Source organism: Neltuma alba, unplaced genomic scaffold (assembly GCF_004799145.2).
Source record: "Neltuma alba isolate B1F8T4 unplaced genomic scaffold, ASM479914v2 tig00011073_pilon, whole genome shotgun sequence".
Taxonomy (NCBI): Eukaryota; Viridiplantae; Streptophyta; class Magnoliopsida; order Fabales; family Fabaceae; genus Neltuma; species Neltuma alba.
This window is the reverse complement of record NW_021635815.1, coordinates 135,801-147,519: the sequence shown is the minus strand read 5'-3', so window position 1 is coordinate 147,519 and position 11,719 is coordinate 135,801. Positions and strand designations below refer to the sequence as shown.

Below are 11,719 nucleotides of genomic sequence, written 5' to 3'. Positions count from 1 at the left end.
GCTTAATGATCTTGCGACGTAGTATTTCAAATTCCAACATAAATTGTGCTTGTGCATCAATAGTTGGCAATGAAGATGCCACAGTTACATTTGACCCAATGTGCTTGTTAAATCAAGACGCATGTTGAACCAAATGTCATATTCATGTATATTTTTGTACCTAAACTTTTTTAATAATATTAAACACCTATAACAATACTTTATGAATAAATTTACACCTTAATCCTTCAATATATCATAGTGGTTGAAAAAAATTTTATATGTAGACAACTTAACACTCCCTTCCCTATAAAAGAGGAGAAGCACACACCTATAACACATCCACTCCTATTTGGCAATACAAGATGTATAGAACTTACAACCTTCATTTATGAGAGATGTGAACTGACGTGAGCTATATAAGTTCTTGGTAGAGGTGCTCACGAGCCGGGACAGAATTTCAATCATGTGTCCTGTCTTGCCCTATGTTTGTCTCAGTTCTGTCGAAACAAAGACGGGACATCCCATCTTTTCTCTCCCTCAAACAGCTGCAACTTTTTTTTTTCATATTATACTGTTTGTTTTTATTGGGCTTTTAAAAGATAAAACATGTTAAAAATTACTAAGTAAATTGCAGAAAGCCCAATTATAAGCAAATAAATCTAATTTTGACTTAAAAAATACTAGAAAAAGCCTGAAAAAGTGAAAATCATTGAAAAATAAAAACAACACTAATGCTCCTGTCCAGCCATGAACGCCACTATGAAAAAAAAAACACATCACAATAACCAACCAACACGCACATATACCAAAAAAAAAGGGAATTGATAATTTATTAATAATTTAACAATCAAATCTTTTAAAAAATAATAATAATCAAATACCCCAAACAACTCCATCCCCTGTCTCATACCCATTTTATCTCGTCTCGAAATTTTATTTTAGTCTCATCTTATCCCATCCAAATGGATTGAGACCGGGGCAAGATAGCTACGACAGAACACTTTGAACACCCCTAGTTCTTGGTATGATTCAAATATTTTCTGTGAGCAACTAATGTCATTCTACTCAGCCTAGAAGGAAAATAACTTTATTCATTTTATTTCATTTTCTCATCATAGTTTCTAACCTGGCATAGCTTCATTTGAGACAAGAACAAAGAATCAGTTCAGCTCACAATTTACCAACTCTAAGAAAATACTCTTCCTCTTCTGATTCTTGATATAAGATTTATTTAACTAATTTGATTAGATTAAGAAAATTAAGTTAACTAATTAGAAGAAATATGATATAAATGATATATTTTTTCTAAAATATCATAATCATTTTGTTTTAATATCCTTTCTCCCTTACTTAATTATAATTGGAGAAATATCTATAAGAGTAATTTAAGAAGAATTGATAAATATAAAAAATAAGTCTTATATTTAGAACCAAAATTAACTTAACAATTATATCATATATTAAGAACTAAAAGAGTATCAGTCAACACGCATAAAAGATGTTAGATTTAACTTGCAGAAATATGCCAAAAAATGGAAAGGCTGGTTCCACTCACAGCAAATTTTAACCACCAGATTAAAATAAAGACAAAGGATGATACAGAAACGAAAACTGCCAAGATGTGTAAAATTATCTAACTACTTGGCTACTACACAATCAAGATTGAATTGCACAAAAAAGAAGCATAGACAACAAACCAAGATTATACAATGATCCACGATTCAGACAACAGCATAGAACTTGATCACACGCTCAAAGCCAACCACAACGAGATTTCAGACAGCCTTGAGAACTCAGACACACCTCAGGCAGCAATCTCCTCCTCTTCTTCCTCATACTCTTCCTCGTCAGCAGTGGCATCTTGGTATTGCTGGTACTCGGCAACTAGATCGTTCATGTTACTCTCGGCCTCAGTGAACTCCATTTCATCCATTCCCTCGCCAGTGTACCAGTGCAAGAAAGCCTTGCGCCTGAACATAGCTGTGAATTGCTCACTGACTCTCCTAAACATCTCCTGAATTGATGTTGAGTTTCCAATAAAAGTAGAAGCCATCTTAAGACCCTTAGGTGGGATGTCACACACGCTAGACTTGACATTGTTGGGAATCCACTCAACAAAGTAAGAAGAGTTCTTGTTTTGTACATTGATCATCTGTTCATCCACCTCCTTGGTGCTCATTTTACCACGGAACATTGCTGATGCAGTCAAATAACGACCATGGCGTGGATCTGCAGCACACATCATGTTCTTAGCATCCCACATTTGTTGAGTCAGTTCAGGCACTGTCAAGGCACGGTACTGCTGGGATCCTCTTGAAGTTAAAGGTGCAAATCCAACCATAAAGAAATGGAGACGGGGGAATGGGATAAGATTCACAGCAAGTTTACGAAGATCAGAATTCAGCTGCCCAGGAAACCGTAAGCAACAAGTAACGCCACTCATGGTAGCAGAAATGAGGTGGTTAAGGTCACCAACTGTAATAAGACAAGACGATAAAACAGATGAGATTAAGAACTTCCATCTATAATGAGAATATAATTTAACACCTTCCTTCCTAAGGAAGAAACTAACAACCGAATGATGACATAAGCTCAACAACCACAACCAGTGTGAGTGAGACTCATGACCTAGAAGGATATCAAATCTTCACTAGATAGTAGATCAAAAGGTATACTAAATGATACTTAGCATTGACAAGAGAACAAAAGCAGAAAAGTTGCAGTAACCTACTAAAAATCACAGAGAGAGATCAAAAACTTACAAGTTGGGGTGGCAAGCTTCAGAGTTCGGAAGCAGATGTCATAGAGAGCCTCGTTGTCCAAGACCATGCACTCATCAGCATTTTCAACAAGCTGATGCACAGAAAGTGTGGCATTGTAGGGCTCTACAACTGTGTCGGAAACCTTTGGGGAGGGAAAGACTGAAAAGGTCAACATCATACGATCTGGATACTCTTCCCGGATCTTTGAAATGAGAAGCGTTCCCATGCCAGAGCCAGTTCCTCCCCCCAAAGAGTGGCAGACTTGAAATCCTGGTTACAAAATATTAAGATTTAGAATTAATTCCGCTCTCTTAGCTTAAAATAAGCATCTGAAATTTTGAATAGATTGACTTTTAGTAGAAGAGATCGAAAATTATCAAAATTGTAGTCTCATGCTTGTTCAAAAATCCATAGTATACTGAGACTAACCAAAAATTAAAAAAAACCCCCGGGGGGGGGGGTGAACGAGTGTAGGTTTTCTTATTATATTTTCGGAAAAAGTACAAACTACACCAAACAACAAAGGTTGACTGCAAAGACCAGGTAGGTCCCCAACATACGATGTAAAGTCAGCAAGCAAATTCATAGATGACAGCAAAGAGAATCCCAAGTGCAGGGGAAGAAAATAAGAGGAAGGCCTACAATGTCAAGCGAATTAATTTGCTACAAACAATCAAGGCAATGCCTAATCAGACAAATAAAATAGCTGCAAAACCCTACATATCATTCTCACCACCAACAGAAGCAAATTAACAACAACCCAAGATCATAATACAACGCAATTAAGAATTAAGAATTCAACAATACCAAAATAAATCGCAGCACTTGCACCCAAAAATACACGCACACAATCAAGGACCAGCAAACTGCAAAATCATAATGAAATGTGAACATGAATATTCTGATTTCCCTATAACAAAGCTGCATCAGACCGAAAATTATTTGGAAAAGAAACACGGAAACCCAAAAGAAGGAATCGATGAACTAATTACCCTGCAAACAGTCACAATTCTCGGCTTCCTTTCTTACAACATCCAATACCGAATCGATGAGCTCAGCTCCCTCAGTGTAATGACCCTTAGCCCAGTTGTTACCCGCACCAGATTGCCCAAAGACGAAGTTATCCGGGCGGAAGATCTGGCCGAATGGACCGGATCTAACAGAATCCATGGTACCAGGCTCCAGATCCATGAGAACGGCGCGCGGAACATACCTGCCTCCGCTGGCCTCATTGTAATACACATTGATGCGCTCGAGCTGGAGGTCAGAATCGCCGCTGTACTTGCCGGTATGGTCAATACCATGCTCATCGCAGATAACCTCCCAGAATTTGGCGCCGATCTGGTTACCGCACTGACCACCCTGGATGTGAAGGATCTCTCTCATTTTCTCGGGAAAGTGACGGAAAATCAAGGAAAGATCTGAGAGAGGGAAGGAGAGAGAAGCGCGGAGGAAGAAGCCTCCGTTCGATGTGTTAAGTGATTGAAAATCGAAACAAGAGAAGAATAGAGGAGTGAGGAATATTTAAAGGAGGGTTCTTCATGTAATTTTAAGGTATTTTGAAGGGTAATTTAGTAAAACAAGGACCAACGGCCGTGGTTCCTTGTGATTCCCTTGGTTGGTGATGAGCGGTGAAAGAATTCTGATAACAGAGGATCAGTGCCAGATTGGCATTTTCCTTTGTGGTTTTGTCATATTATCAGATCATTGTTTAGGTTTTTTTAAGTCTGAATTATGGGAGTGATTTACCGTTTCTTCTATGTAAATTCCCTATGGCCGTTCAGACAGATAAAACGAAGCGGAAAAAGCTTGTTTTGAAAAACTCTCTACTAGTAAATTATTAATAACTAAATAATTATTAATTAATATATGGGAAAATTAATTTTTTAGCCCTTCAAATTTTGTCTCGGTTGTAACTCAGTTTTTTAATTATGACTTAGGACCTGTTTGGATGACATCTAAAATCATAGTTTGGAAGGCAAAACCATGATTTGAATAAAATGTCATCCAAAACCATGGTTTAGAAAGCAAAACCATGATTTGGATAAAATGTCACCCAAACAGCTTCAAATATTTTGAAACTATGGTTCCAAGTGAAACCATGGTTTGCTCAGAAGCAAAAAACAGTTGCTTGTGGGAGTGAATTGGGAGTGTCAAATGAGGCAACAATTTAATTGACCAAAAACACCCTTTCTTCCTTCACTGGCCGACGCTTTCATTAGAGTGAATATAATTCTATTTCACCCATAAAGAAATCACTGGGCGGCATGTTTTTTAATGTGGATGAGTATTGGGTTGATAATATAATTTTATTTATATTGTTTTTATTAGTATTATACCTTATATTCTCACGCTAATTATTACTCCTCCGGTCCTAATTATAAGACCCAATTGACTTTTTGAAGAATTAAGGAAGTAAGTTAAGTTGGTTATTATAATAAATAAGTGTTGTTATTCCTAAAATATTCTTTCTAATTAAGTATATTGGTTAAAACTATCATTATTAGAAGGATTATCTTGGAAAAAAATGCATAAATATAGAGAGAGAAATGGATTGGTCTTATAATTAGGATCAAATAAAAAGTCAAATTGGGTCTTATATAAGGACCATACTTACTTTAATAATTAATAAATTGTTTTTAGACATGTTTATCAATTTATCATAAATATCATCCCATTTCAGTTTATAATCTTCATGGAAAATTAATAATTTCCTATTCATAACAAAATAATTCATCTTCTCCAAAATATTTTTACTCTTATATTTTATAAATAGATATACATATAGTAACAATTAATTAATTAATTATATTAAAGATCAAAGGTTGTATGTTGTTACATAAACTACTTATTAAAAAATGTTATAGAATTTCATGTTTAAAATCTTTAAAGCAAATTAATATTTTTCTATTAGAAAACAATAATCATTTTTCTATAAACATATTTAATCTTATAATTTATAAATATATATACACATATTAATTATTTATTAATTATATTGTCTTATATATTATTAATTATGTTAGTTAAAATTATTTTATTAACAATTTTATTTCTTCAAACCAAAATATATTATAAAATCTATCCCTTATATAATTATCATATTAACTTATGCTCTTTTTGGTAATTTGTACATCTACAAAGTGTTTCTGACAACAATTATCCAAACACTCTCACTTATCAGAATCATTTTTTCACAAAATCTACTCTTCACAAAATCTATTCTCCCCAAAATCTATTATTCAGAAACTATTCTATAAACCATGGTTTGGTTTCATCCAAATACTCCCTTAGTGTAACTCAATCTCTGATTTTTAACTTGTTTAAAACTGAGTCCTTAATTTTCATTTAAAATTTGTATCCTTATCATCCATAAGTCAAACCAAGTCATCCAACCTAGCATGAATAAACTGACATATAAGAGCCATGACAACATAAGGAAAAAAGGGGGGGGAAAGCCTGAGCAATCAACTATGCCAAAAAAGAGGCTGTTGCCGGGAAGACAACCCAATTTCGATATTGAAATAGTTATTCTCAATGACGCACTTGCCAAATACGTGAGTCTCAAGTACTTTAACAAAATTATTAATTCGTTTTCTTTAACTAAATTTTATCTTCCGTGCTTGATGCTTAAAATCATGTTGTACCCACCTATTATATAGAAAATGAGTAACCCAAAGATTGAAAATATGCGCTTCCAAAACATTCCATATAAGGACAACTATTTCACTAAATTACATTTCAAACATTTTTTTATACTTATTCGTACTATGCAAAACAATCGGAAAAAAAAGAAAAGAAAAAGATCAAGATGGTGGAGGAGGAACTTATTAGTGAGCTATTATGTTCAATTGTTCACAAATCTAAAGCATCATTAGGAGAAAAGGATGTTCGTTGCCGCAACAGAAAGTGTCTATGCAGGCTGAAAAAATAAACATATTCTTATATCCCAGTGCCTAGGCTTTTTAATGAGTGGTCATTGAGGATAACTGTTTCAATATCAGAATTGGGTTGTCTTCTCTGACAACGGCCTCTTCTTTGGTATTGTTGATTGCCCAGGCTTTTCCCCCTTCTCTCCTTATGCTAATGTGGCTCTTACATGACAGCTTATTCATGCTAGATTTGATGCCCCAGGTTGAGTTATAGGTGATAAGGATACAATTTTTAAATAAAGTAAATATTAAAGACTGAGTTTTAAGTGAGTTAAAAGTTCAAGTATCGAGATACACTGAATCATAGTTGAAGGATTGAGTCATAACTGAGTTAAAACTTAAAAAACCAAAAGATTAATTTTCCCTTACTATACCCAGAAAGTGTGTTTTTAGGAGTCCACAAAGGGAGGGTGCAATTTGAATGTTTTGTTTAACTTAATTAATTTATTAACTTTTAATTTAAATTTTAAATAGAAAATTGGTCGAAAGTCTTTTAATAGAAATCTATATGCAACTTATATTTCAGCAAGTGCAATTCTATGTAACCTAACTTCAATTAGATATGTCACACATGACATAGCTAAAGAAATGCGTATTGAAAATGAGTTGCACTTACTAAGAGCCTGTTTGGCATAAAGAATTGGTTGGAATGGAATGAAAAATTTTTGAGTAATGAAATGTTTAATAAGTACTCGAATGAAAAATAATTTGATGAAAAATTTTATGTTTGGTTGGAAAATGAGTTAGAAAATTGTGCAATTAAATAAAAAAAAACTTTTTAAACTTATAGAATAATAATATTATTAAAAAATTTAATAATTCAAAAAATAAATGAATAAAATTAAATTATAATAACTTAAGAATTAAATAAATAATAAAATATAAATACTCAATATAAATATAAAAATCATTATACATATTAAATGATTAAAAATAGTTAAATAAAAATTAAACAATAAAATATAAATAAATATATTAAAGAAAACAAAAACTGAATTGAATATAAAAGAATATAAATATTATACAAAACAGATTGTTTTCAAAGAATATGTTTTCGATATTAAAAAATCACGAAAACATTGAAGAACCATGACGCTGTCTCAAATACACCCTATGCGCCCCTATTTTTCAAGTATTAAACAGAGCATAAATAAATCCATATAGACAAAATCAATATAAAAGTCAATTTTTATTGGTCATATTTTTCTTAATTTAAATATACAAATTAAAAAAAATGATATATCCTTATAAAATTCAAAAAGACCCATTCAAAAAATCTTTTTATTTTTAAAATTATGTGCGGAAAAATTTAAGTTTTAATATGACAATTGATCTAAAAAAAAAAAAGAGCAAGCAAACTTGAATTTGACAAACTAAATTTAATTTTTTTTTTGCATCAAATCTAAATCTGCTAAAGGGAATTCAAATTTTCTTGCATTACTTTCGATTTTACCTAAAATGATGTGGTGTTATATTTCTTATTCTGAAGATGAACGGGAGATGCGTTCAAGAACTATTTATTACACAGATATCAAAAACAAAGGTAATTTTAAGTTTAGTCTTGGGGTAAACTTTCGCGGAAGACTGCCACATTTTCGCATCACATGCTCGGTCCATGACTGTTTTTTTTATTTTTACTTGATTGTCACTGGTGCAGGTTGCCCACGAAGATGTCAAACTCTTCTAGAAGATCTTTGAGTCTCTTTGCGGAGAGGTTTGTAACTTTCCACGAAAACAAGATAGTTGCAACTGTAGCTTCCGTCTTCGTTCCCTCAAGCCCATGCCTCCAGCCTAACACGAGAAGATGATCAAAGGCGGAACAATAATCTGCATTATTTTTAATGGGCATAGTTATCTTTTGAATTTTTTCTGCTTACAACGAAAATTGGTTTCCACCAAAAGGGGTGGGCAGCGCGCTTCCCATGTATGTGAAAAAATCCAGCGCCGCCAAAAATCAGTTTCCAATAAAATTGTGCTCCCAAATGCGTTTCACATGTAGAAAATTGAGATTTTCTTTTTTCCTTTCTCAGATTTTCAACATATCAAACAGGCTCTAAAGGATCTGGGTTTTTAGCTACTTTCACCTAATTATACTTTTAGTGAGAGACTTTCAACTAATTTTCCTAATTTTTTTGAACGTACTAATTTTCCTAATTTAAAATATATGCTGAGTGTAGTTTTGCTTTGAAAGTGTTTTTGATTGGTTTTTGCGCATTATAAATAAATTGTAAAATATTTAATATAGTTTTTTCAAATTGGTGTAATTTTACTTTTATTTAACAATTATTTTTTGTTTAAAAAAACTTTAATCTGACATTAACGGTTAATCTAAATGTTGACAGTTAGGAAAGGACAAAATTACACTAACTTTTTTAAAAGATGCTACTAGGACATCGCATCACAATTTTTGGTATTTACAGTTCTTTCAAGAATATTACCATAAAACCGCACTTTAACTCTTTCAAAATTCATTATTTAAAATTATTTTAACAAAATGTAGAATAAAAATATTACTAGTATAAATTTCAAATTTTTTACTACCTCCGATCCTAAAAGACACGTTAACGATAAACTTCTCAGCCCAGTGTGTGTGTGTATTAAACACATTAGCGTTTGACCTGATTATCAAGTGAAAGAATCTAGATTGGCAGTATCAGGGATGCGACATCTACGGCATTCCAAGTGAGGAGAGTACAACCTTCTGATTGAAAAACGAGGAAACACGAGTACATCTTTTAACAATATAATTAATCTATATTATAATAAAATAAATTATATTAATAAAAATGCCATATGTTTTGGTCGAATTATTATTGTTTATTTTAGTTTTACAAGGCTTTATGTTAAATTGTGGGTAAAACTTTTGATGTCTCTGTAATATGAAGCCTTTTATAGTTTAGATTAAATTTAAATATGTTCACTTATAAATTTTTGTTTAATTTTGTTCTTGAGAATTGATTTTATTTATATTTTACATACTTTAAATAAATGATAAAATTCAAAACATCTAAATTTTGATATGAAAAGTCTTTAACTAGAACAAGTAATATATGCACATTCTATGGACTGATTTAATAAATAAAATAAACAAAAATAAAAATAAAGGAAGCAATTCTGTAAACAAATATTTAAACAAAATCAAATACACTTCTTTATTAAAAAAATTAAAATTGAAAAAGTAGGGGATCTTGTTTGAAAGCAAAAGAATAGTTTGAAATAAGGAGAACGACAAATAAAGATGGTGAAAATTACAAAATCTTAAATCAAGATTCGTTATGATATTTTAACAGGTTTTGATAACAATTGATTTGTAAATAATAACACATTTTTGTGAACATATCTAATTTGGAATTTTGTAATTTGCACAATTTTTTTTCCTATTTTTTCTTTAAAGTACATAAATTTAGAGAAATCATGAAGACTATCTATAATATATGTATGCTTGGGGGGTTGCAATCTAGTGTTATATATAAAAGTAGAATAGAATGATAGACAGAGCTATCAAAATAGGTCAAGTTCATCGAACCGACCCGTTTAAGCCATTTTAAGTGAATGATCAGACTTGTATTTTAAGAAGTTGAAAAGGAAATTGGATTTAAAAGAGTTCAAAAAAAAAAAAGCCAACCTATTAGGGCCAAGGGTTAGCCCTTTTAAGCCTGCCTATTTTCTTTCTTATTATCAAGATATTTATACAATTATGGATCAGCTTTTTATGAACATGTTTGAACAAAAAAGTTATTTAGAAGAACTAATACTTAAGCCAAACAATTGATAAGAATTATGTGTCTTGAACTGATGAAGAACAATTAAAATAAATTTCCAGTTCTTTCAAAGATGGCATATGATATTATTAGCATTCCAATCATTACAGTAGCTAGAAAATCTTATTCACCATTGATTCACATGTCTTAACAAAGTATATAAATTCCCTTATTTTAACAAATGTTTGACTCTCATTTGTACTCATAACTGTTACATAGTTTTACTTTAGATAATGGTGATTGAAACAAAAACCTTGATATTTTTAACATTTAAGAAAAGCATGCTTGTGATGAAGAACAATCAAATATTATTGGTCTTGATGATAGTGATGAAGATGAAGATGAAGACAATAATCATGTTGATTTTGTTAATCTTTAGTTGCTTGGTCTTTATTTTTCTACTTTTCTTGTTTTATTTTGTCTTGGTTTTTTGAATTTGCACAATAGTTTATGTTTGATTTTTTTTATACACATTATTAGTTTATTTTACTAATATTTATAATTTAAATAAAATCTTTTAGAAGATTTATTGTTTTATTTTTTATTTTAAGATAATTGAAAAGAATTTAAATTTTAAAAATAATATAAAAAGGCCAGCCTTTTCAGGCTCTAAGCATGCATGTCGAAGGGCCAGGCTTTAATAGTATGACAATTTTAAGATACGTGGGCTCCAAAGAACAAGACCTTCTAGGTTATGGCCTTTCAAAAGCTAACCCTTTAGAACCGGACCAACTCTTAATTGACGACTAGAATAATAGATAATGTCGTCCTATATGAGGCCATGAGGGGCCTGCAAAAGAAAATGATATGAGAAATATGACCCAAAAAAAAAACTGAAAATTTATAAATACCAAATAAAAAATAAAATAAAAATTTGTTATCATTTGTAAATTCAGTATTGTCAACACTAAATAAAATGTTATTACCAAACCTAATTTGGGATTTAGTAATTTCTAGCTTTTTTTTTTGGTCATTCTCCAAATGATATTTTATAATGTTGTAACCACTTCACCAAGTTGCTTCACAAGCCAATCCCAAACGTCACTTAAATTTAATCCAATCCAACCACCCTCCTCACGTTGTCTAATCCAGCTGGAAACTTATTATTAGTAAGATAAACTAATATTTAATAATAGTATAATGGAAGATTTTCATAATTAGCCCAACGTAGAAAGTTTATTAGGCCCAAAAAATCCTGAAAATATACTACATAACTAAGGGGGATTGAATTATGTAAATAGTACTGTTAACAAGTTTTTCTTAATAAATTGACACTAAAATG

The 11,719-nt window shown here is 31.5% G+C and overlaps 1 protein-coding gene across 1 annotated transcript; it reads right to left on the bottom strand.

Moving 5' to 3' along the window:
* Positions 1-1,464: 1,464 nt before the first annotated feature.
* On the bottom strand, positions 1,465-4,224 carry LOC114761074 (tubulin beta chain). Its single transcript, XM_028950385.1, has 3 exons — positions 3,737-4,224; positions 2,745-3,014; positions 1,465-2,457 (listed from the first exon to the last, which is right to left on the bottom strand). Exons 1-3 carry the CDS (start codon positions 4,128-4,130, stop codon positions 1,787-1,789), a joined length of 1,335 nt encoding a protein of 444 aa, XP_028806218.1. The 5' UTR covers positions 4,131-4,224; the 3' UTR covers positions 1,465-1,786.
* Positions 4,225-11,719: the final 7,495 nt, after the last annotated feature.